This window comes from Trichosurus vulpecula, chromosome 7 (genome assembly GCF_011100635.1).
Source record: "Trichosurus vulpecula isolate mTriVul1 chromosome 7, mTriVul1.pri, whole genome shotgun sequence".
In the NCBI taxonomy this organism is placed as follows: Eukaryota; Metazoa; Chordata; class Mammalia; order Diprotodontia; family Phalangeridae; genus Trichosurus; species Trichosurus vulpecula.
In genome coordinates this window covers 208,875,197-208,902,822 of record NC_050579.1, presented here as the reverse complement: position 1 = coordinate 208,902,822, position 27,626 = coordinate 208,875,197, and the positions used below count along the sequence as shown (strand labels likewise).

Here is a 27,626-nt window from a genome sequence, read left to right as displayed (position 1 = left end):
TCCTCAATGAAATAGAGGACTTCTAAATATTCTTTATTAATAGACCACAGTTGAGTAGACAGAACTGGAAGAAGCTATATCATCATGAAGTATTTATAACTGGCGGGAAAGAAACAAATATAACACGAGAAGCTTAATGTCTTCAACGGTCATCGAGGGAGTAAGACAGGGCAGTTTTGTTATATTTAGATCTTAAAAATGAAAGGAGTAAAAAACACACTAGGAAATAGGTGGGAAAAGAAGCTGGAATAGATTTCAATGATCACAAGACTATACAAATATGAAATGGATGAAAGTAGGATGCACTTGAATCTCATCACTTTGATCTGAAATGGACAAAGGTTGAATACAAACATGTGCATGCACACACACACACAGAATCTGGTATAGAAATGAAAATCTGCAGAGAATCAGGTAGGGATAGGGAAACAATAGAGGGGATTAAGAGAGGGTAAATTCAGGGAGGTAAAGACAAACTTCATCTTTGGAGGGTAAAACATGAAGGGGTAGGGGTGATTACCCTAGGCTATAGTGGTCATTTACCTCTGTACGTTGTGTGCCTAATCTATTTCATTGATAAACCACTCTATTTCTTGTCTAGTAATAGACTGTTTTGATGATTACTGCTTTGCAGGTATAGTTTGAGATCTGATACTGCTAGGCCACCTTCCTTCACCTTTTTACTCTTGATATTCTTGACCTTTTGTTTTTCCAGAAGAGTGTTCTGTTTTTTTCTAGCTCCATAAAACAATTCTTTGGTGGTTTTATTTGTATAGCACATCAAGCGTATTAGTTACAAGAATTTTTTCTTTCTTTTTTTTTAAACTAGGGAGGAAGAGATGGGAAGGAAAGAAAATAATTTTTAATTAAAAAAATTAAAAATACAAAGTTTGGACTTAATAATTTATAAGATCCCTTCCAGCTCCAAAGCTATAATCCTGTGATGTATGTGAATTTAAGCAATTAAAGCTTAAAACTGCACTAAGATTTTTGGGATATCCTATATATGTAAATTAACCAAAGGACTAGTGGGTGACTAGTTATCAACACGAGAACATCTAATGTTATTTTATGGAATTATTTCCTTAGTACTGGCTAAAATGCCAAAAATTATTAGTACCTCCTCACCCGATTCCAACTTGTGGCCACAATGGCACATAAGCTTGAGGAAGTAGAGAAGGGTGCACATAAAAGGTGAAAGCTAAGGTACAGTCCCAGACTAATGATTCTTTCAAGCAACCCAAAAATGGCCAAAGACTGAAATAATGGGAGTGGGGGGAGAACCAGTTCCTTTTCCTTTGGCAAGTACAAACTAAACACAAATTTCAAAATATGGGGTGAATTCATACTCTACCAATTTGGAATGACAAGGAATGCAGACAGTGGTACCCTAGAGGTTTAGCTCCTTTGCTATCATTTGGGTAAATGAAGGTACTGCAGCTGAAACCCTGGTTCCAACCCAGAAGTTAGATTAAGATTTGGGGACATGGGGCAGCTAGGTGGCGCAGTCAGTAGAGCACCGGCCCTGGAGTCAGGAGGACCTGAGTTCAAATCCGGCCTCAGACACTTGACACATGTACTAGCTGTGTGACCTTGGGCAAGTCACTTAACCCCAACTGCCCGGCCAAAAAGCAAAAAAAAAAAAAAAAATAGATTTGGGGACACATTCCTTCTTATCATTGTCATATCTTATAGCAGGAGTATATTGAAGTTTTTACCTTAAATTGTACTTGAAGACACTCTATTGTAGATTTCAGAAATTTGGAAGAGATTCTTTCCCCTCCTTTTACTCTATCTCAGTTTAGTTCAAATTCAAGGGATTTTATGATGTCATTTAAAATTTAAAAAGAAAAAAACTGGCAACTACACAAAAGCCTATGATAGCCACACTAACCATTTTGTTAAAAAAGACCTAATTTGTATGGCACACTAAATCATTATAACTAGAATATTCTTATCACTAATGGAAGGTTTGACTAAATTTTTTTTCCTTCTCCACTCTCAGTCCAAGTCTTTGTCAAGAGGTGATTTATTGTACTTTTTTTTTTTGAGGAGGTGGTGGTGATCATAGGCATAAATGTTTAGGGATGAACTCTTTATGATTAGAAAACTAAGAACCACCAGAAAAATATGACATTAATAATTATGTATAAGGAATTCTTTATGAAAAAATTTAATTTATTCACTTAGAAAAGTGAATATCATCAAAATATTTAAGATGACATACTCAATGTATACATATAGTTGAATTTTTATTAAGTATTATATAAATGTAAGTTATTGTACTACTGTGGGGCCAACTATTGTTTATCAATAGATCAGGGGACTATGAGCTGGGAGGGACCTTAAAAATATCCAGTCTAACCCCTTCATTTTGCAGACATGGAAATTAAGGCCTCCCAATTTGCATTTTGCTTAAGGACACAGAGGAAGTAAATAAAACCATAATTTGAACTGAGAACCTCTGACTTTCCACTGGTAGCAAGCTGTCACTTCTAATAATTGACACATTTAAAAAATATATGTGTGTATATGTACATATAAGTATATACATACATATATGTAAGTGAGGTATTTATAAAGCAACTAGAATGTATCTCGTGTGAAGAACTTGTGATTATGTTATGCAGTCTACATTGCTTTTCATTGGTGTTAACTTTTACATCCCACACAATTTTTTGACTACACAACCAAGAATGGATGAACTGTCATTTAACAATTAAAGCTATTAAGAATAACACAGTAATCACTCACCAAGCAACAGATTCTGCTTTGATCTTTGCAGAGCAAATTTATTAGTGTCATTAGGAAATAATGCCAGTACATATTATAATTCTGGTTAATGTTTCTGAATCTTTCTCTGCCTTGGCTTTCTCACTTGGAAATGGTGAAAACTACCTATTCAAGCTGTGGATATAAATGTAAGACAAAAAATGTCAGTTTGTATTACACTGATACAGAATGAGATGCTGCTGGGTTCCTGAAGGCTTTGCCAGGGAAGTGCAAGCTAAAAGGATCAGAGTACAGACCAGCCTAGCCCAATGGGGCAGAGCCTCAGCTGGGGATGACCTTAAGGTAATGAATTTTTCCAATAACTCACTGAGGCACAAAGTGGTTGTGATGCTCACTGATGAAGGAAATGCTAACACTGATGAAATGATAGATCCTCAAATTATTGTATTGTTAGTAATCTCATAATAATGAGGCCATCAAATTACCTAGGTTTTATCAGTTTTTATCAGTATTTATTTAGAGTAATCAGAAGTGAAGAATAACTGCACTCCTTCATCCCCACAACCCAACCACACTACATGTAAGAGTTTAATACATATATTATTCAGACCATTAGAATGAGACACTTTCAGTTAAATAATAAAACAAAACAGTTTTGTTTCATAAGTGTTATTTTAAAAATCCCTGGTCCATAGCTTTAACCACTTTTCAGAAGCAAGCATTATTGGCAATGATAAATATGACCCCATTTAATACAGGTACTTGAAATTTAAGCTTAGCTAAGAAAAAGTACTTTTAATAATCCAGAAGTTTATATTAACACCAAACTTTGAAAAACGTAGCATAAGAATTTTAGGGAACCATAGTTGCAAGCATCAACAGATTTACTGATGCATTTACAATAACATGCATGTTACCATTTACAATTTGAAGAGAAAAATAGTTAAAATCATTATACGTAAGCTGCATTTGAATGGTTTAGTGACTACAATACACTTTTAATTTTAGCTGTAACTTTATACAGTAAGTGAAAAGCAGAAGCTGTGTATTGGGAGCAATATTTATTTACCACCTGTAATTATATGAATATTAGGTACCAGGCAATTAGTAAAAGATATTTTATAATTCCATATGACTGCAGAGAGATAAAGGCACAAGTACCAGTGATATATGACATCTTAAAATAGCAACAAAAGGGAACATTAATTTCAGAAGGTTTTTAATCAATTTCAACACTATTATACATCAGAGGAAAAAAAAACTTCCTGAAAACATTCCCTCATTGAATCAATGGATGTATATTTACATATTATTATAATTATTTTCAACATTAGTATGCTATGGTACAGGAATATTCTTTTATAAAACAACAAAATACATACTTTCTGATAAGTCCATGCTCCCACTTTTGATGGAAATGAGTTGGCTCAACCTACTCAGGCTAATGATTTATATGAATGTTATATTCAATCAATTTTCAATGGACAATTATTAACCTTTGAAAAAGGTTGTCAAGAATACACAGATGGTTCATCATCACTTAAGTCTGAATCATCTTCATCCACTTCCCCTTCAATGACTGATTTCTTCCCTTTACAACATGATACTATTAATCCAATTAAGAAGACCTGTGGATTTAAAAAAATTGCTTCATTAAAAAAGATGATGAAAACAATACATTAAAGTTCAATAACACTATTGTCCTACAAGTAAGAGAAAAAAAATGAAAAGTTTAAAAATACTCTGGAGGCAGAAGAATCACTGATAAACTTACTGCAATGAAGGCCCAGTTGCCAAAATAATAAACAGCGCTAAAGAACCAGAACTTGTGAAGGAACAGGTACGTTCTTGTAACGATGCACTGATCTACAAAGTAAAATTGAAAAGAGAATTATCACAGAGTAGTCGTGAGTTTGGCTATTTAGGATGTCAAGAATTTTATTATCTACTAAGTAAACACAAACTTTTAAAAAATAAGTAATGGATAAAATGATGCCTTTTATTGAAAATTGAGGTATATGCTAGCTAAATGTATTTGTAATACACTAAATCCGTCTAACAAAATTAAATTACCCCAGAAGCAAATAAAAAATGTTCTTGGTGCAAATCGATCAGAACTGAGTTGAGAAGACAACTGCAATCTCGTTATTAGTATGTTATATACTTTTTCAAGGACTCAGTTTTCAGGGCAGCTTAAAACTTAAAGGGATTTCTTGTGTGCTCCTGAAAAAGCAGAAAACATTAGAAATCAAGAAAATAATGATTTGTTATCAAGCTTCTTGCTTGAACTTCACAGTGAAAAGATTAATCCTTTATCATTTTCTTATTGAGTCTATTTAAAATGAATAGATTTTGTCCTGTGATTGTTCTTTATATCGGAACTTAGTTCAGAGGTCAGTTGTATACAATGAGTTAAGTTTAAAAATCCAGCTCTCCTGCCTTAAAGAATTTAACTAACCTTGGAGAATGTGTATGAACAGAAAGGGAGTTTGGGACTGATATCTTTACTTCACCAAGCTATCCTTCCAAGCACATCTGGTTGCTGTTCAAAAGCCTGGGTTACTATTTTGAATCTGGACTCAAACAAAGGGTACTTCTTAGTCTCATGAGAGGAAAAGGGGTGGGGGCGGGGAGAGGAGGGGGTTGTTGCTAGTTCCCATTACCAAACTTGCAACCATAAGTTGTTTCCTGCACCTCAGCTCTGTAACCAATCGTGTTGCCCTTAATCCCATGATGTCATCTATTCAGTTCTGTCCTTTGTTCCGTACTCCCTATACCCTAGGTATGGAGAACTGTCATCTTGCTTGAGGTCTTTGTCATTAAGGGAGGCAAGCCACTGACCCATTTATTGACAGGTGGCATGCCCCTGCTAATAAATGTTATCTTTTGTGGAGATCTGCCTCAGTTCAATCAACAGAGAGTACTATTTAGTTGAAACACAGAATGAATAATTTTTTTTTCAACTAGGTTACTTTCCTTCCATAAAAGTGCAATCTTGATTTTTCTAAATGTTTCGTAGGGTCATATATTCAGAGCAGAAAGAAACCTTAGAGGCACCAAGTCCACTCCTTCTCATTTTAAAAATGAGAAAATAGAGGCACAGAGAGGTTAAATGACTTGCCCAGAGTCACACAGCTAAGAAGTATCTGAGGAAGAATTTTAGCTCAGGTCTTCCCGACTCTAAATACAATACTAAGCATTATCCATTATGCCATCCAGCTGCCTCCATAATCTTAAGTATTTATCTGCTTATATTAAGGTGTGTTTAGCAGATATCTTAAGTGATCAGTGGTGTTAAATAGGCCTACTCAGACATGTCTATAACCTAAGAGACTAACCAGGCATCTGAAATCTCGGAGGCTGGAAGTAAATCTTACAATGTGTTCTTACCTGTTTTTTAGGATTAACCGTAACTGTACATGAGATTAGAAAACATTTTGGATGTGTTATGCAAAACAGAGAGAGTACTGAATTTGATTAACAGGTTCAAATCTTAGCTCTGTTACTTACTAGCTGTCTGACCATGGGCAAGTTACTTAACCCACTGGGCCTTCATAGCCTCAAACAAAAAACAAGAGGGACAGACTCTTCCAACTCTAAATTCTATGATTTTAAAACAGGTATTTTTAAACTACCTGCACACAAATATGTTTATAAGAGATCAATACCATTCCAGATTCCAAAAAAGAAGAAATCATACTATTCCTTTTTCGGTCTCATTGTCTATCGTAAGCTTCAATAAACAAGAGCTATTTTTCTCAAAGCATAATATCAAGTATTACTGAGATTTATCTGTTTTTTTAGAGTTTAAGACTTTGATGTCATAAAAACACTACACAATTTACTGAAAAAGAAGCATCTTGCTATCTTACTTGAAGCCTCACTTATCTGGTTCTCTTCTTAATCATTTAGCTCACTCTTCACCTACAAGCAGTACCTATCCAAGATTTTATATACAGTATTATACATATTTTTGGTCTAGATCTGTGATTTCATCTGTGTAGGTTAACTCTTGGTGTCAAAAATCCTTCCAATGACTTTATACACATACGCTTGGTTATCCCAAACTACTCATTGCCAACTAAGGCCCATATATATGTTAATGTTATATAACCACCATGATTCTAGAAGAAGTAAGATGGTAAGTAACCCAAAGTATAATGGGAAGGGCCACAGTGGGGATTAAATGTTATAATAATATTATTAATAATCACTTACACATAAGTAGCACAAAAATGCTTATATAAGACTGGAAAAGGTGGTGAGCTGGTCAGGTATCAAGAAAGTGACATGCCAAATACAGCCTGAGTGCTACACTGGTACCCCTCATAGTTTGGAGGCTGTGCTATTTTGTGTCCCCAACACCTAGCACATGGTAGGTGTTTAAGAAATGTTTGCCGATTTTGTTAAGTGAAGACTCCTCAATGAAAAATAATATCAGCAAGATTTTGGCTTCACCTGCCCCTAAATGTGCAAATATTACAAGTAGATTTCATTATTAGCAGTATAATTTAAGATTAAGGTACTCTACACTTCATACTTGGACTTCAATATTTGTTCTTGCATTAGCTTCCTAATAAAGGAGAGTCACTGAGGGAGTTTGTGAAGAGCTAAGGTCCCTTCCGGACTTAAAATTTTATTACAGTAATTGTAGATTCTTACAGGATACTACATATCTCTATACCTAAGAAACTTTATTACCTTTAGCTACAAAGGACTGCAAAGCCAATCACCCCACAAAGTGCTCTTCATATTCACTTCTGTTCTTTTCAAAGAGCAGTGTCATTTCACTACTGTACCAAAGAACTTTTTATCTTTTGTTCATCTATGCTTGAGATTTATAGAGAAAAAAAATTACAAGTTTTAAAACTGGCAATATTTCAACAATTTCACTAAAAATGAACTTTAAAAAAACCTCTTGCTAAGAAAGATAAAGTCTAACTAAAGGGATACTTTTTTTTTTAAAGGCCTGAGGCATTGTAGTAGAAAGATCAGAGGCTCAGGGTGTCAGATAAAGTGAATTAAAATTCTATGTCTTACAATTGCTACCTGAGTCACCTTGTACAAGTTACTTAATTCCCTGAGCCTTAGCTTTCCTATCTATATATAAAAAAATAAAAGGCTGGGGGGGTGGGGGGGTTTGGACTAAATGACCTCTGAGTTCTCCAGAACCCCTTTTATCTCTAGATATATGGTTCTATGATTTTATAAAGAAAATGTAATTCCAAAGAAATCTTTAGTATGAACTTTGAGCTTTTTTTTTTTGGAGGGGGGAAGGCAGGGCAATTGGAGTTAAGTGACTTGCCCAAAGTCACACAGCTAGTAAGTGTGTCAAGTGTCTGAGGCCAGACTGAACTCAGGTCCTCCTGACTCCAGGGCCAGTGCTCTACTCACTGCGCCACCCAGCTGCCCCTTGAGCTCCTTTTAAAGCAATGACAATAAATTACGACTACATCTCTACACTTCTAAATTTTTTCTATTTATTAAAGTTTTCCTCATCTTTCAGTTTCTTATACAAGTCTCAAATGGATTTCTCTGTAATGATAAATAGTTGTAACATGCAGTAACAAAATAACTGGTTAAATATTAATGCTTTAGAGAATTTCCTCGCAATTCTAGTGTCTTATTTGAAAATCGATTAGACCAATTGCTATTAACTGATGACAATGGTAGTGAAAATAAAAGCATCATCTTCTAAATTTATATTTTTTCCCATGGAGAAGTCAAGAGGCCAGTGTCATCATCTGTAGCCTTCCAGCTGCTCACCTGAATTACAGACACTGTAGCTGAGAGATCTACAGATGGCTCTTTACAGTTACCTGACTAAACAAATTATGGTAAGCATTTTGAATCTGATTCACCTTCAAGACACATTTAAATTGAACTGCAGAAATTTAGTTACTGAACTGAAAAGGACAAGAAGGGTGATAAGGTTATGATCTGTATAAGTGAAATGAATATCAATATTCTAAAATCACAGAACTACCACGATTAAGTTTAAAAGTGTCCTGAAATCATTTAGAATATTACAGTAATTTTACTGTACCCTTCTGATCAAATCATAGTTACTTAAAATGGTATAGGGATGTTTTCATTAAACTAAACGTTCATCTCCTCGAAGTCTGTATACACATATACACATTATATAGTAAATTCAATCTTATAAGAAATCACTGGAGTCTTTACTCTTCACACAGTAGTTTATAGACATTGACCTGATGAGTCAATACATGATATATAAAGGACAATAAGTAAACCTTATATAACATCGCTCTGACCAATTATGACATCATCAATAAGCAATTAAAATCCAACCCTATCATAATGTCAAAACTGTGCTATAAAGTCAACCTGCTGATCACCCAAGATGAAAACTGAAGTCAACAAAGGTCTTGGACTCTTGCCCTAACACTCTGCTTAACTCACATTATATATTATATGTATGCAAATGTTGTTCATGTGGCATAAACCACCCCCTATAACTTTTTTTTTTTTAACGCAAAGTCATGCTTTCAAGAAATCAATTAATCCAAGTGAAGGTCTGCCAGAATTCTTTAATTGTATTATAGTTGACTGGATAAATGGCTTTTCAAATGTGCACCAACTTTTACAAGGTCAATTTCTAGTAGGAAACCTCTGTCATTTTAAGACACCCTGGAAAACACTACCTCTCTTTTAGGAAAGGGACATATTTTTGCTTGTCTTGTTATCTCCAGCATTCAGCACAGTGCTTGGTACAATAGCAGGTGCTTAAAAATGCTTGTTGACTTGATTTGACAATACACTTAAAAGTGCTAATTCATGGTAGATCTAAACTTCTATTCAACCTTTAGCTACAAAGAAACAGATCATCATCACTGAGCATTCTATAAAATAATTTTGTTTTAAGGTCTTTACGGAGTTTGTGTAGTTTGCAAAAAAAAAAAAAAGAAATTTGAAAGTAAGTAGAATTTTGTTAGCAAAGCTGACAGAAAAATTAAAAGGTGACCTACAGAAAGAATAATGTATTGGCTACACAATGAAACATGCTAGCTTTTAAAGCTTTCGATTTTGAGGTTAAAGCAAGGGAGATATGAGACTCATAAGTCTTAACTGTAACTACTAGCATTGCTATCTCAAAGGCTTCTGAATTTGATATTTTCTGTCAAGTATCTTAGCTTTCCTAGCCAATTTCTTTTTTTTTTGTTTTTGGGTTACTGAATACTTTTATTCTGCACATAGAAGCCACTAAGGATCTGGCCCGTGGGCTCATCGGGACTGCATCACAAGGACAGGGCTCCACACATCAACACCAGGGTTGGGGGTGAGACCAGGTGATTCTATCCCAGTCACAAGATGATAAGGGTTTTCCGACAGAGAACTATATGTCAGGTCATCTCTGGTGTAAGACAGGTCTAATGAAGCAGTGAGAACATCACAGAAAGGTGGAAAGGAGAGGGAAGTTAAGCAGCAGAGCCCCCTGCCCCCACAACAAAACTGGTCTAGTACCTGGTGCTGTCCATTCTTAGGGCAGATGACTGGCACCTGAGAGCTCATAGGCCTCCTGGCCACAGAGCTTACTTGGCCTGAGGGTTTCTGAAGTTCCTTCCAGCAAATTTAGCCTTGTTGCCCAGCTCTTCCTCAATTCTGAGAAGCTGGTTATACTTGGCCAGATGCTCAGATCGGCAGGGGGCACCAGTCTTGATCTGCCCAGTGCAGAGGCCTACCACCAGGTCTGCAATGAAGGTATCTTCAGTCTCTCCAGAACGAAGGGAAACCATCACTCCCCAGCCATTGGACTGGGCCAGCTTGCATGCCTGCAGAGATTCAGTTACGGAGCCCATATGGTTCACTTTGAGGAGGAGGCAGTTGCCTCTCATTCACAGACTTTTCAATGCGCTTGGGATTGGTCACTGTGAGATCATCCCCTACCACCTGGATGCCTGCAGTAGCAGTGAAATCCTTCCAAGCTCCCCAATCATCCTAGTCAAAGGGATCTTCAATAGACACCACGGGATAACCCTTGATGAAGCTCCTGTAGAGGTCCCCAAGCTCAGAAGGGAAGATGTATCTGCTGGGGTCATCAGGAGACTTGAAATCCAAGTCATATTTCCCAGATGGGAAGAATTCTGAGGCAGCAACATCCATGCCAATTACGACCTTATCAGTGTAGCCAGCCTTACTAATAGCAGTTTTTAGCAGGTCCAGAGCTTCTTTATTCTCCAGGATGTTAGAGGCAAAGCCACCCTCATCCCCTACATTGGTGGCATCCTGTCAATATTTCTGCTTAATCACACTCTTCAGGTTGTGGTAGACCTCAGCTCCAATGCGCATGGCCTTCTTAAAGTTTGTCACTCCAACAGGGAGGATCATGAACTCCTGCATGGCCAGCTTGTTACCAGCATGGGAGCCTCTGTTGATCACGCTGAAGGCTGGAACTGGAAGGATGACTTCAGCTTTGCCTGCAAGGTCAGCAAGATGGTGGTACAGGGAGACACCTTTCTCAGCAGCTCTGGCCTTACAAACAGCCAAAGACACTCCCAATATGGCATTTGCACCAAATTTAGATTTATTTTCAGTGCAGTCCATCTCTATCATCAATTTGTCGATCTTCTCCTGCTCCACCACATTCACTTTCTTGCTAACCAGGGTCAGGGCAATAGTTTTATTGATGTGCTCAACTGCTTTTGAGACACCCTTCCCCATGTAGCGGGTCTTATCATTGTCTCGGAGCTCCAGGGCCTCATGGATACTGGTAGAAGCCCCACTGGGCACAGAAGCTCGGAAGAGACCTTTTCCAGTGTAGAGATCAACTTCAACAGTGGGGTTTCCACGAGAGTCAAAGATCTCTCTTGCATGGATCTTCAAAATAGACATGTTGAGTTTCTGGATGAGGCTTCCTCCGCTGGACTCAGAGGACAGAGGCTGAGGGTTTTCCTAGCCAATTTCAATAAGTATTCTAAAACCTTCAAAATTGTTCTCAGTTACACAAAATACATAGCAAAGGTTCACAGACCTAAACTATATTAAAATACAGAGGCACCAATCAATTAATAAACATTAATTAAGCAGACACTATGAGCCTAGCATGGGGATACAAAGACAAAAATGAAACTCTCCCTTCTTTGAAGGCATTGGACCTTAATTTCCTCATCCTTAACATGAAGGAGCTGGACTAGATGATTTCTAAGTTCATTTTGACGCTAAGATTCTCGAAAACAATGACACTACGTTACCATTGTGAAATGAATTCTGCACTTATAAGGCTCAAGTTCATATAAGAACTCTAAAAATATGGTTTCATAGTTGGTCAGGACAACTATGGAACATTAGATAAATCTATAATAACTAAGTATATAGCCCTTTAAATTTTGCAAAGTGCTTTACATATATTACCTTGCTTAATTTACATTTAAGAATATGATTTCAACAAGCTTCTTGCACATAAACCCGAGAGTGATGATTTGGGTGTTGTAGCATTTCAGCTTGGGAGACAAATTTAAGTTTTGAATTTTGACATTATCCAATGTCCACATATTTTTAATGGTGTGGTGAGACCAGCAATTTGGATGCAGGTGAAAACACGCAAGAGAAGGATTTCTAGTTCTACTCCAGTGTAATTGAAACTAGAGTAATCTGCAGGACAGTAAGTGCTAGTAGCCAGGGAAATGAAGGGAAGTGAAAGGAATTCACTCCTAACCCAACTATCAGATGGCGTCGGGAAAGTTGCCCCTGAGGGAGAAGTGAAGTCAGAAGGTAGATTTGACCAGATGTATTTTTACTGTACTGTCTGGGTACAATTCTGGGTCTGGTTCACAAAAGAAGAAAATTCCAGATATGGGTTAGCTCACAAAAGATCTGTCACCCCTGGGAAGAGGTTGACTAGCAGCAGCAATTAATAAGACATATCTGTCCAGTAGATGACAATATCAGATTAGGAGATAGAAGGATCAATCTAATGCTATAAAATTTATACTTACTGATGGCAAATTCTTTGTTGAAAGTCCCAAACTTTCAGCTGCACTTTCAAGCTTTAATGGCCCACCTCCCTATATGTCACAGATTGCTTCCACTCTTTCTATAGGTATTGTCATGGCTTCAGAAATACTGGACCTATGGGAGAAGGCAGCTACATCCTGGATGGTAATTACACTGACTTGGCTAGTGCTGTTATTCACTTCAAGAAGGCAGCATCTGGTAATGTCTGCGTGTGTACGCGTGCGCGCACACACACACACACACACACACACGTACGTATGTATATAACTGAACTGCTACACAGACAAACTTAAAATCAAGTTCTGAGATTTTGTGTAGTTTATCAGGAAAGGCCCACTTCAAAGCCAGAAATTCCAATCTGTGTATGAAATACTGAGAGTCCACTGTCAGTACTTTTTCTACTATAGAATGAAGAAGGCTTCAGATGGTCCTTCCTCTCTGGATGGACATTTACTTCAAGGCCTTATAGGCCAGTGTCCATGTGCAATAATAAAAGCTTGCTTGGATATGCAAATGCAAACATGAGGCAGTTGATGAAGCTGTTGAAGGTCTGCTCACCTCAATCTTTTTCCAGTGGGGCCAGAGGGTTCAGGCTGGTGTGCTCCTTTAGCCCCTCTGTTTCCGGCACTCCACTGAATGAATGACATCACTGAGAGGTTTAATGATGAACAATGTCCTAATTCTGTATCAATTTGTGATAGCAGCACCACGAAATGCTAATAAAGTATTTAGCTCTTGAAATGTCTTTGGACACAGACCAATGAAGAGCATATCCAATTTTGGGGAGTCGGTCTTCATTCCCTGATAAAACACTACACAACTCAAGTATCTGATACGGCCTCTACAAAACTGGGACTTATTGTCAACTTCAGACCAGGATCCTCTTCTAGGTTTTCTAACTGGTTTTTCCTTCATGTTCTTTTATCAATCTTTTTAAACCTGATAAGACTGTCCAGATATAACAATGTTGCTTCCTAGTAGTTAAGATCACCAACTACCTTTTGTATGAGCCACTAGAAAGTTGAAGGTGCCCAGAAAATTCCTCGGGCATACACTTACACACTTAAACTAGGAGAAACCTATTATGTTGATGAAAGCCACGTTTTCTTTATCTTCCAATACTGAAAATCACAGGCTACCTAACAGACAGTGCAGGCCATCTTGAATTTGTGGCATGATGTACTTAACCACCTTAGTTCTCTTGTTCTAAGTCCTACAGCCTTTTACCTTTGCATCTTTCTAGCCTTCTCCAATAACACCACTGTGAGGGAGGCACACAAACTAGTATTCCATGACGAAACTGCTGACTAACTGGTGGTATCTCAGGTCTTCCATCCTTGTTTCAACAATCCAGCTAGCAGCTGCTGTGAGGGTGAAAAACCAACAACAACCAGCACACAGAATGCTGCAAGCCCAGATTCTTTTGATCTGCTTTACTACGAAAAGCAACGTTAAGGGGTTAACAATCTTACTTTAATCCAGCGTACAAATACCATTCACTTAGTTCAGGGCAAAAAGCCAGCACCCTGAAATTCAGAGCAAATAGAAACAAATTACAAACGTCAACAGACAGACCTTGTCTGATTCAAATCTCAATGCACAGTTGCAAGAGAAGCATCTACATCAAAGCCAGGGAGCTCATAACAACAGCTGGCCCAGAGTCATGCAAGCTACTCCTGCTGTGGCTCAGAGCTCCAAAAAAAGAAAGCCAACCCCTGGTTTTATATTTCTTGTTCAGGGTCAAAGGTGAGTCACACATGCGACTCACCCACGTGACCTAAAATTGTCACAAAAATGCGACTTAAACCCACATGGTCTAAGAGCCTCTGATGTCACAAACATGTCACTAAAACCCAGGTAAACTAGGCTTTCCCTTGAGGCAAGGAGGTCATCAAGGACTCCTAATTTAATCAAGGAAACAAAGGCCAAACTCTTCAAGGGCACTTCATTGAATAAGTGCTAAGAGCCCATCTTGATTCCCAAAATACAATGCTAGAAAAAACCATCTTCCAAACTTGAGCTTAAAAATGTCAGGAGTTGAGGTGGATTGTGTATACTGCTACATAGGCACATGCCATTCATCAGTCAGGTTTTCATAAAAACAATAAATTGGTTTTGTTAGGTAAAAAAAAAAGATCACCTGCACTGTGTGTTGAATTTTTTCATCAAAGACCATATGGGTTTGTATTCTCATCTGAATGACTGAAGTTGGTAAGTTAACCTGTTTCTAATTTTCTCCATTTATGCTGAGATGCCATAATTGGATATTTACAGCTACAGACCTGTGATTTAATTGAAGGAAGCCCAGGGAGAAAATTCTCCCCATCAAAGAAGACTGGCAATTTTCTGCCAGTTATTCTACAACTTACAATCCTAAAGAACTATTTAGGGCACTAAGAGAGAGGTAAAATGACTTGCTTAAAATAATACGGCCTTTATGTGTCAGATGTGGGTCTTGAAACTAGGTCTTCTTAACTGTAAGGATAACCTTCTATCTGCTATGTCGCACTAGCCTGACCATCATTACATAATTCTCATAAAATATTAAAAACCAGGATGGAAATTAGCAAATACATGATATTACAGTACAGTAGCTTTAATGTGAAAATCCTAATAATGTACTTGTCAAACCCCTGCAAATGATTTATAAATCAAAGATGAAAAATAATTATAGATATTATTAAAAGTGAGGACATTGTCAGATGAACTAAGAAAAAAAGTACTTTCTAATTAAAAAAGAGATGAATAAAATTAAATTATCTAGACATTTATGAAGAGCATAATATTTGAAAATATTTAGCAACATCACCTTTCCCTAAAGTACCACTTAAAGATACTACCTTTATCTAGGTATTTACCTTATATCTTATTTACACCTCTCATTCAATAGAGAATCCCCATATGAACCCCATTAGGCTACACTTAAAATAACCACAAGTAAATTTGCATTATGACAATGTTTTTTGTTTTGTTTTGTTTTTAAACCAAGAAATCTGCAAGCAGAAATAAGAAATTCAGATCCCATTACGTGTTTAGAGGTAAATAACTAAAAATAAAGGTCCAAGAAGAGGGGCAGGGACTCAGAGCCTAGGGAACCCTACCCTTGAGCCTTTGTTGGTACCAGAGGATGGGTAAGGATCCAAGCGGTCTAACACAGAAAAACAATCAATCACTCATCCTGATATTAGCATAACTATGTTTTATTATTGTTAGGGTAGCTAGAACTCTAGTAGAAATTACAAGAAGTGTAGAGGCTTTTGGGCTGCACATGTGGAGCAAAGGTAGGAAAAAAAAGTATTCTATTTTTTTGGGGGGAAAAAAGCAGGTACCTATAAAAACTTAACAGCTTCCTTTAATGAGCCCACAAGGGGAACCAACTAGATAGATTATGCATTATCCTACCTACACATTTTTGGTTTCTTTGGAAGGCAGCACAGTGCAAAGGATACTGGATGAGGAGTTAGAAGACAAGAGCTATATAGTTCCTGGCTCATCACTAATGAACTCTGTGTGACTCTGGGTAAGTCATTCAACTTCTCTGGGACTCTGCTTTCCTAATCTGTAAATGAGAGCCTGGAACATGTTAGTGATTTATAAGGTCTCTTTCTAGCTCTAAAACTTTATGACTAATCGTATTGAAAATGTTCTGGATTATGGATCAATGGTGTTCTAAATCATTAATTTAGGTACGCTGAAATGGATTGCATTCTGTTTTTAAATTTTAAATTTACTGTACTTCTCAATTTCATCCCAATATGAACCAATGCAGAGTCAAGTGAGTGGAACCAGGAGAACATTGTACAGAGTAACAGCAATACTGTACGATGATCAACTGTGAATGACTTAGCTCTTCTCAGGAATACAAAGATCTAAGACAATTCCAAAGGACTCATGATGAAAAAATGCTATCCGTCTCCAGAGAAAGAAATAACGGAATCTCAATGTGGATTGAAACATACTATTTTTCACTTTCTTTTGATTTTTTTTTCAGTTTGTGTTTTCTCTAACAACATGACCAATATAGAAATATGTTTTGCATGCCTGTACATGTATAACCTATAATTGCTTGCCATTTCAGGGAGAGGGAGGGGAGGAAGAGAATTTGGAGCTCAAAATTAAACAAAAGACCAATGTTAAAAATTGTTTTTACATGTAATTGGACATTTTTTTAAATGATGTGGTACTAGTTAAGAAATAGATTGATCAGTGGAAAAGATTAGTTACACAAAATATACAAACAAATGAGCATATAAGTTTGGTAAACCAAAGAATTCTAAAAAATGGAGTGAAAACTTATTATTTCACAAAAAAAGGGAAAACTAGAAAGGAGTCTTACAGAAACTAGGTATAAACCAGTATCTTACATCACATACCAAAGTAACCTCCAAATGCGTATATGACTTAGATATAAAGGGTGTCAGCATAACCTTTCAGATCTATGGCTAGAAGAGCTCATGGCTAAATAAAGGATAGAGAGACTCACAGAAGATAAACTGGTCAATTTTGATTAAATAAAATGAAAAAGATTTTGTTGAAACAAAATCAATACAGCTAAAATTAAAAGGAAAACAGGTAACTGGAGGAAAAAAAATCTTTTCAGCAAATTTCTCTTGCAAAGAATTTCACTGCCAAAATATATAGGAAACTGATTGAAATTTATAAGAATAAGAGCCATTTCCCAAATGATAAACGGTCTAAAGGTATAAATGAGTAGTTTTTGGTGGGAGTTCTTTATTTCTAGGATTTTATTTGGCAGCCAGTGGAAAGGTCAAAAGAGACCAAAAAATGTAGCTAAGATGACAAGCAGAGGGAGCTCCTAATCAAACAGGTGATGATACAGTCAAGACCCACCCAAATTGGCTTGAATTCTAAACTAGAAAATGTCCTAAACAGTCAAGTATATACAAAGAGTTTTGTGGAAATGTGGATGTCCTTTAAATACTAACAGGGAAAAAAAACCCAACCTATACATAGTACATGCCACAATAAATCATCAATAACATCCTGCCATTATTATAATGCTTTGAACATTAGCATAATGTTTTGATACCATATGTGTGTATATGTGTACATATATATGAACTATATATAAATACACAATATGGTATCAAAGGAATATACATATATGTGTGTGTGTGTGTGTGTATGTGTATATATATATATATATATATATATATATATATATATATATATACACACACACACACACACATACACACACATATACAGAGAGAGAGAGAGAGAGAGAGAGATTCCATAAAAGTGTGTGGTGTGTGAAAACTTATTTTTGGTATTCTTAAGTATTTTCTCTTTGATTTATATTCTTACTTTAGGAATGCTCTTTGTTTCTGATTGATCTTTTTTTGGTGGGGGGAGAGGGAGGACTGAATGGATCTATCTATCTTCCCAAGCTAGAAGGGTAGTAGCTACTACTCAGAGGCCTGACTCCACTGCTGATCAGCATAGAAGTTTGATCTGTTTCTGAGCTGGGCCAGTTCAACTTCTGTAGGCAGCTATGTAACTCATCCCCAACCTCTTGCTCTTGAGACTTCCTTAATGTGGACATCCTATCCACTTTAGGCCTACTGTAGCTCATAACTCTCAAAATTCAAGCAATCTATCAGTCTTGGCTTCTCCAGTAGCAGGGAATGCAGACATGTGCTATCAGGTCTATTGATAGTTGCTTCCAGTATTTTGGCTTTTTAAATTTCCTGATACTCTAGACATCTTTAAAAGTCTGATTTTCCTATGTGTTAGATTTATACAAATGCAGCATACATTTCTACGTTTACTAAATTAAGCCAATTTTGTAGCTTCCTTCTAATATTAAATATAGGTGGAGAGGGTGAATAATTTTTGGAAGCCAAGACCAGAGCTGCATTTCACTAAGATCTTTATTAACTGGTGAAGGGGGGAAGTCCTTGAAAGATAAGCTGTTTAAATCCCAACTCTGCCAATTACTAGGTTTGTAATCCTGACATAAGCCAATTAACTTCCCTATATCCTAGTTTCTCATTTGTAAAATGGGGATAAATAGCACCTACCTCATTGGGTGGCTGTGAAACTTAAAATAATGTACATAAAGTGCTTTGGAAACCTTAAAGAGAAATAAAAATGTCAGCTAAGCTAATATTATTCAAATTACACATGCTGTAATAAATTTATTACATGCAAAAGTTATAGAAGAAATAGGCCAAGGAATGAATTTTATTTTTTTAGCTTGCAGATTCTGTCATATTTATATAGGACACAGGGACTGCGGAAAGGCTGAGTTGTATAGTTTTCACAGAGAGAAAGAGAGAGAGAGAGAGAGAGAATCTGTCAGCTGATATGTATATGTGTATAAATATATATATACATATATATATATTTTTTTTAAATGCAATTTATTTATTTAACATATTAGGTTTTCAGCATTGATTTTCACAACATTTTGAATTACAAATTTTCTCCCCATTTCTACCCTCCCCCCCACTCCAAGATGGCTTATATTCTGGTTGCCCTGTTCCCCAGTCAGCCCTCCCCTCTATCACCCCCCCCTCCCCTCTCATCCCCTTTTCCCTTCCTTTCTTGTAGGGCAAGATAAATTTCTACGCCCCATTGCCTGTGTATCTTATTTTTTAGTTGCATACAAAAACTTTTTTTGTTTTTGAACATCTGATTTCCTCCCTCTATGGGAGGAAGGGAGAGGGCAGGTGAGGGGGGAATGAGTGAACCTTGCTCTCATCAGATTTGGCCTGAGGGGGAATACCATACATACTCAGTTGGGTATCTTACCCCACAGGAAAGAAGAGGGAGGAAGATAAAAAAAAAAAAATAAAAGGCGGGGGAATGATGGAGTGGAGGGCAGATGGGGGTGGAGGTAATCAAAACAAACACTTTGGAAAGGGGACAGGGTCAAGGGAGAAAATTCAATAAAGCGGGATGGGTTGGGAAGGAGCATAGTTAGCCTTTCACAACATGAGTATTGTGGAAGGGTTATACATAATAATACATGTGTGGCCTAGGTTGAATAATATACATATATATATCTTTTTCTTTTTTGAGAGGGAGCTATTCTCTTTTTATTTCTCCCTAGACCTATGATTTCACTGCCTGGGGCAATGGCAGATTGCCCATGGTCCCAGAGCCAGTGGAATCAAGATCTTCTTGGCTCTGAGACTAGTTCTCTTTCCACTATAATAGTTACTTCCACAATATTATTAATTACCTTTGCACTTGATAAAACATAGCCCATGAGTTCAAAAAATGTGCAATAAAGTGAATTTGACTTTAAATAACCCTGAAATGTGCTAATCTGAATTTACACAAAATAACTGGTTTCACAAAAGGTTACCTTCATTTTACAATATGACTAATTTCAATAGAGATCGTCTCAATAAATATACAATTCAATTTATTTATAGTCAGTGTTCCAGGAACTGCAACCAGATATATCTACATGCTATTATAGCCATGTGACATGGCAGTAAATGAGGGGTAGGCTGTTGAAATTTGATGAAGAGAACACACAAAGCTAAGATGTCCCTCAAGCTCATTACATGACCTAAGGAGTTAAGGGCTCTAGTCTTTGAAATATTTTAGAAATTGGAAGTCTTCTTACCACAAATAGCAATTTAGGGATTAAGTGGGAAGACTGGCCTTAGGAGACGGGCGCTATGGCTATGGGATCCAAGTAGTGGGGCTAGTCAAAGGTTCCCAAACTTATATGGCCTACTACCCACTTAAAAAAAATTGCTCAGCACTCCCCTGGAAATCTACTTTCTAATTTAGCCCTTTAGTGGTTTGTTTTCTTTTGGGGAAACTTGCATCATTTAAAAAAAATTGAATTTTTTTTAAATGACGTATTTTAAATTTAATAATTTATTGTAAATTTGTGGGTTTTTTCCCTGTGCTGAAATTTTGATGATACAAATATTGTATCATGTAACCATACAGTACTGTATTGCAGAACAAGTCAATACATATTCCTTCCAATGCATGCTGGACTTCCAAACAATGTGTAACATGCCGACACTTGCTTGTTAAGACCTATCAGTGGCCTTGACATAGTAAACACTATGACTTTAACTCTGTTGCACAACAGATGACACATGTATGAAAAGTGTTTCAAAATTTTCTTATCTTCTCTTCTTTCCTTATGTTTCCATTATCTCCTTATTTTGATTCAAGCCCCCCTGGATTGTGCCAGCATTCCCCAGGGGCTGGTATTGCCCACTTTGGGAAGCTATGGGCTACGTGAAAGAACAGGGGTGTGCAGGCCAGGGGACTACAAAATGTAGAAACAGCAGTCTCCAGAACTCTAACGGAAGGTAGCATTCCTCACTTAAGAAGTTAGTTCCCTGGGCAGAGCCCCAGTCACCCTGCCTTGACTCTGGTTTTATGCTGTTGAGGACAAGGTCTTCAATATGACTCTCACAATCATCATTATTACTGATACTCTTGGTCTTAGTACCAGCCCTTTTCATGGATCATGATGGAGAGGAATAAGAGTGAAATGACAGCTCAATTACTTATTTATACAAGGTTAGTGGTGACCTTTACTACATAGCTTTTCCCATCACCATTACAACTGACCTTCTGGTACTGTGCCCTGATCAACTGAGAGTATCCCAAATAACTGGCATTTTACTTGTTCTACTTCTAGCAAATGCCTATCTCCAAGTCTCCCAGTCCTTGTGATTTGGAATCTCATTTTGCCATTTGCCAAAATGAAAACTATGTATCTCAGTTTCGCCTTTTCACAGTCCCTATCCCCTATATTCCTTACATACATATACATTTTATACACACTCACACACACACACACACACATACACACACACATATATTCTCCCCGCCCCTTCGGTTTTTAATCTTTACATGGTGGGGGTGGGAGGGCCTGTGCCCCAAGGCTTTATTCTGGGCTCTTTTATATCTATACTCTCTCCCTTAATATTTCACAGATTCGGTTTTTTAAAAAGATGACTCCCACATTTATATTCAGTTCTAATTCCTCTAACAAACAGCCTCCTATCACAAGCTGTATGCTATATACATCCACCTGGATGTTAATAAGAATTTCAAAGTCAACATGTCCAAAAAGATACTTATCGTCTCCTCTAAACCCTTTCTTCTTCTAAACATCTATATTTTTTGAGGGTGTCACTATCTTCCTAAATTACCTAGATTCTGAAACTTAAAACTACAAATCCTCCTTGATTCTTACTTCTCCATTCTTATCACATCCTCACTTCAATCAATTGCCAAGTTTGGTCAGTTCTACCTCTCTCTTACTTTCACCAACCTTCTATCCGCTCATTCTATCCATTTTATTCATTCATAGGTGGTATAGCTAATTCAGGCCTTCATTACCTTCTACCTAAACTATTGAAATAATCTCTAAATTGGTTTCACTGCCTCCAGCATTTCTCCTTCTATCATCAATTCTCATAGCTGCTAAAATAATCTTTTTAAGGCACAAGTCAAATATGCTAATACTAGGCTCAAAACTCTTCAGTGGCCTCCTATTGCCTCTAGGATAAAATAAAAACTCCTCACATACAAGTCCTTCTAGTAACTCCCTTTTTAGCCTTAGTTCACACTACTGCCCTTTGTACCATCTTCTAACAAAACTCGATTGTCTCTTTCCTACATTTAGCATTTTATTTCCAGCCTTTGTGCAATTATTTATATAACACATACACCATGCCTAGAGCTCTTAGACAGAAAGGACTCTTTCATTTTTCTCAGTCTTCGGTGGCCTTCTCCCCTCCTCCTGTTCTCTACCTATGTATATCTTTCCCTCCCCCTATGCCCCACCCAGCACCCCCACAAGGTCTGGACACATGGACTTAGCTTTTCTTTGCATGCAGTAACAACTGCCACTATTTCACATTTATATAGCATATTTAGTCAAAAAGCACTTTACATTTATTCTCCTTTGATTTTCATTATAATCTAACAAGGTAGGTAATGTAAGGATTATCCCCATTTTACATATGAAGGCACAAAAGGGAAGAAAATCTCCCCAGGTGGCACAAAGAACCATGACAGAAAAATTCTCTGACCCCAAATCCAACTTTCTTTTCATGACAGTATGTTCTGTTTTCCTTCTGTGCCTTCAATTATCTGCTTATTATCTAAGAGGCAAAAAATGAAAAATCGATACAGCAGAAAGCTCATTAGTTAGGCATGAGAAGATCTGACTTCCGGGACTGGTTTTTGCCACCACGTAGTTGTAGTTGGATCGTGGACAACTAGGATTTCCTTTTCTATACCTTTCTCATCAGAATAACACAAGATTGGACTAGATGACGCCTAAATTCCCATCCAGCTCTAAGATTCTTTTATTCTTCACTATAAAATGCTTTTTAATTGATGTGCTTTTTATATGTACGCTTTTTAAAAAAATCCCACTTGAGTCTACAATATTTTTTTTTTGAAAGTATGCAGCTTTCTTAGAGTCACGCATTGAATCTGCTATCATGTGCCTACCCTATCTTGGAAAATGAATCATCATGACAAGGCTATTTTTTGGTCACAGCAGATTATCATCATACACAGAAATTTAATTGAATGGAATATGAATATGCATTTCTGTTGACAATTTTTTTTTCTAAAAATACATTTTTAAATTATTAAAACAAGTTATCACCAATGATTTTATTCCATTAATTCCTTTATATCCATTTAACCTTCTACATAGTATCTAGGTATTTTTTCCAAAAATAATTCTAAGACCTTTTCCCATTATAACTCACATAGAGATATATGATTCTGAGCCTGATTTCCTTAGTTGTTAAGTCTGTTCCAGTAATTCACAAGCCAAATTTTCATTTCTCTTTCCAACATCACACTCTAGTTAGAGGTTTTTTTTTTAAATTCCTGTGGTTTAACGCATTTATTACTTTTAGAATCATAGACTAATGTAATATTTTAACCCCCTTTTCTAGTGATACAATTTTATAGGAATAGCTTCAAGGTAAAGCCTGTGCTTAAAGACGATTGAGACTCTTCCTCACTCTTCCTTTAAAGAAAAAAGGTCTGCACAAGTCTCTGCAACTGAAGGATGTATTTAATCAAAATGAATCTATAACAATCAAGAAATGAAATAGCTTACTTATATAAACCAGGTTTTTCAATGCCCCAAAGAGACAACACATGTTATCTAACAAGAAAAATGTGGCAAACATCAAGCAGACAAATTGATAAAAGACAAAAAAAAAAGGTCTCATAATTGTTTTGTAATAAGAGTTTCTTCTAAGACATTCCCACCCACTAAATACCTGATATTCATTCCATCCTACTCTGAGGACCAATTGCAGTTCAGAGGTCACCCTAGGTAATCAAAGGTTGTACCGAAGAAGGGAAGTATCTATCAGGTTTCACCAAACAGGCAAGGCTTTTTAAAGGTACACTAACCCTCTGGCAGCCTGCACCATCATTAGAGGTGAAGGGTCTGGACTTCGCTTAAAAAATAAATAAATTAGTTTTACCTAAGAAAAATGGTAAAGTTCTGGTGAAGATTGGAACTAGGGACTAGAGTAATCCACTAGAAATAAGATCACACTAGATTAAATAGACTTTTTATACTTTCATTTTAATCCCCAAATCAGACTATTTTCTTGCAGCAAATACGCTTGAAGAAAAAGATGGACCAAAATTTTCTAGGTGTTATGGTTAAATTGGTGGTAGAGAGAATGAAAATAATATAAGAAACCCTTTGTAGCAACAGCTTTTGTGGAGGCTTTCTTCCAACTTTTCAATGGCATTATATCCCAGGAGAATGCAAAGGATAAGACAATCCCTCCTCTCATGGAATTTAGCAGCTAGTAGTAGAGATAAAACATACAGAAATATGAAAATACAATAAAATACACAAAGTACCATTTTTTAGTTTGGAAGGAGGGATTATTTCCAGGTGATGGTAGAGAAATCAGAGAAGGCTTCAAAGACAAGGTCTAGCGGAAACTAAGAGGGCATTCTAAATGGGAAATATACACCAAAACGTTAAAGTAGGGGGACTGAGCCAAGATGGCAGAGTAAAAGCAGGGACTTGCTTGAACTCTCCCCCAAACTCCTCCAAATACCTGTAAAAATGACTCTAAATAAATTCTAGAGCAGCAGACCCCACAAAATGGTAGAGTGAAACAAATTTCCAACTCAAGACAACCTGGAAGGTCGACAGGAAAGGTCTGTTGCACCAGTGTGAGCCGTGCCAGCATAGATGGGGAAAGAGCAGGCCTCATGGGACTGAATCACTGGTAGCTACAGTGGTTTCCAGACTTCTCAACCCCAAAATGTCAAAGAGAATTTAGAAGGTCAGTAGGAAAAGTCTGTAGGACCCATGTGAGAGACGAGTGTGCCCCAGCCCTGGTGCAGTGGCAACACTAGCAGTGGCAGTGGCTGCTTCTGGAGCTTTCAGCCCACAGATGGTGAGAGGATCAAGCAGCTGATCAGAGGGGGATTGCAGGGATCTCTTTACTGGTGTTGAGGCTGGATTCTCTTGCTTTGTCCATGCTTTTATCTAGGTTGCAGATCTGGGTGGTGGTCCTGGGGTGAGGAAGAGCACTGGCATGGCGGAGCTTGTGGCAGCAGTGGAGAGGGAATCCAAGGCAGTTCCAAGGAAGAAAAGAGTGCTTCTGGTGACTCACAGACCAGAGCACACGCCAGGAAAGGAGTAAAAACCTCTTCTTTGATCATACCACCTTGAAAGAGCTGAAAATTTATAGGTCCCTAGAAGTGTCTCTGAAAACAGCTGTGCAAAACCCCTGAAGCTTAGGACAGTACACCCCACACCTCCATGCCCACAAGCAGAGTCCTACCTTGACAAAGAATTTAAAAGTCAAGTAAGTGGCTGGGGAAATGAGCAAATAGGGGGGAAAAATCAGACTACAGAATCTTACTTTGGTGACACAAGAAGATTAAAACATACAACCAGAAGAGACAACGAAGTCAAAGCTCCTACATCCAAAGCCTCCAAGAAAAATATGAATTGGTCACAGGCCATGATTTGACATGTATAACTGATGTCATATTGTTTGCCTTCTTAATGGGTGGGGAAAGACAATGAGAGAGAAAATTGAGAACTTGAAATTTCAAAAAAAAAAAGAATGTTAAAAAATAAAAATGAAACTTAAAAATGAGGATAAATGAGACTCTATTTGTGCAAGAACTTTATACTCTTTAAATTTTTAAAAAAATTATTTATTTTTAGTTTTCAACATTCACTTCCATGAGATTTTGAGTTCCACACTTTCTCCCTATCTCTTCCCTCCCCTCACCCAAACACAGTGGTAAATTGATACAGGCTCAACATGTACTTTCATATTAAACATATTTTCATGTTAGTCATGAAGAATTAGTCATAAGAATTAGAACCAATGGGAGAAACCACAAGGAGGAAGAAACACAAAAAAAGAGACTGAGAGCAAATATGCTTCGATCTGTATTCAGATTCCATTTTTTTTCTGGAAGTGGATAGCATTTTCCATCATGAGTCTTTTGGAGTTGTGTTAGATCCTTGCATTGTTAAGAAGAGATACGTCTATCAAAGTTAGTCAACATATAATGTGACTGTTACTGTATACAATGTTCTCCTGGTTCTGCTTACCTCACTCAGCATCAGATAATGTAAGTCTTTCCAGGTTTTTCTGAAGCCTGCCTGCTCATCATTTTATAGCACAATAGTATTCCATTACATTCATATACCACAACTTGTTCAGCCATTCCCCAGCTGATGGGAATCCCCTCAATTTCCAATGCTTTGCCACTACAAAAAGAGCTGCTATAAATATTTTTGTAGATGTGGGTCCTTTTTCCATTTTTATGATCTCTTTGGGATACAGACCTAGAAGTGGTATTACTCGGTCAAAGGGTATGCACACTTTTATAGCCATACGGGCATAGAAGAACTTTGTATTATTAAAAAGAGAGTTGGGGGCTATAAATTGGAAAAAACATTGGAGAGGGAAGTTCACCTAGCAAAGAACATTTTTAAAAATCTGAATTTCAGAGAAGTGAGAAGAAAAAGGAAGAGACAAAGGATAAGGAAGTGCAATGGGATAAGGGAAAATAATGAATGGTACTTAGGCTCCTCAGAATTAAACATTACAGTATTATTTATTTGGTGTTTATATTCCACAGTTGGAAAAGTGATATGAATAAGAAGTCTACTTTCATTACCAACTAGGTAGATATGCTTTCGTGGTTATTGGTGACTTTTTCTTAACCTTTTTGAAGAATAAACAGTCCACATTTGTTTCAGTCGAATAAAACAAACAAATCTAAGAGCAAATATATGTAATTCTAAAAAGGGTAAAGCAAAGATGTCCATTAACACTACTACTCTTCAACACAGTACAACAAATGCTAATTAGCTTTAGCCAAATGATGAGAAAAAGAAATTGAGAGAATAAAGCACAAGCAAAGAGAAAACAAAAATATTTTCTGCAGATTCTTGATGAGGTACAGTCCTAGAGAGTCAATTAAAAGTTAACAGAATTCTGGCAAAATTTTAGGGTATAACATAAATCTATATAAATCATCACTATTCCTATATATAATGAACAAAATCAAGCAAGAACAGCCAGAAAGAGAAATTCCATTTAAAATTAACTATAGAAGTTATAAAATACTTAGGAGTAAGTTTCTTCCAAGGTTCAGCCAGGAACTATATGATCTAACTGCAAGACTTCGTAGAAATAAAGAGAGATCTAAATAATTGGGGAAACATTAATTGCTCATGGGCAGGTTGGGTAAATATAATAAAAATGACACCACCACCCAAATTAATTTAATTTATTTATTCAGTGCTGTATACCAAACTCCCAGAAGAGTATTTTATAAAGCTAGAAAAAATTTATAAAATTCATTCATCTGGAGGAACAAAAGGTAATAAATCATAAGGGTAATAATAGGGGTGGATAGCAGCA

At 36.9% G+C, this 27,626-nt stretch overlaps 1 protein-coding gene and 1 pseudogene across 1 annotated transcript in view; both read right to left on the bottom strand.

The window, feature by feature from the left end:
• Positions 1 to 2,771: 2,771 nt before the first annotated feature.
• Positions 2,772 to 27,626, bottom strand: part of LMBRD1 (LMBR1 domain containing 1) — a 203,214-nt gene continuing 178,359 nt past the window's right edge. The window contains exons 15-16 of the mRNA XM_036767004.1: positions 4,508 to 4,599; positions 2,772 to 4,361 (exon numbers count right to left, since the gene is read on the bottom strand). Coding sequence (XP_036622899.1) covers positions 4,245 to 4,361; positions 4,508 to 4,599 — 209 coding nt within the window. The 3' untranslated portion in view covers positions 2,772 to 4,244. The remainder of the gene's footprint in view (positions 4,362 to 4,507; positions 4,600 to 27,626) is intronic.
• LOC118856610 lies at positions 10,268 to 11,604 on the bottom strand (annotated as a pseudogene).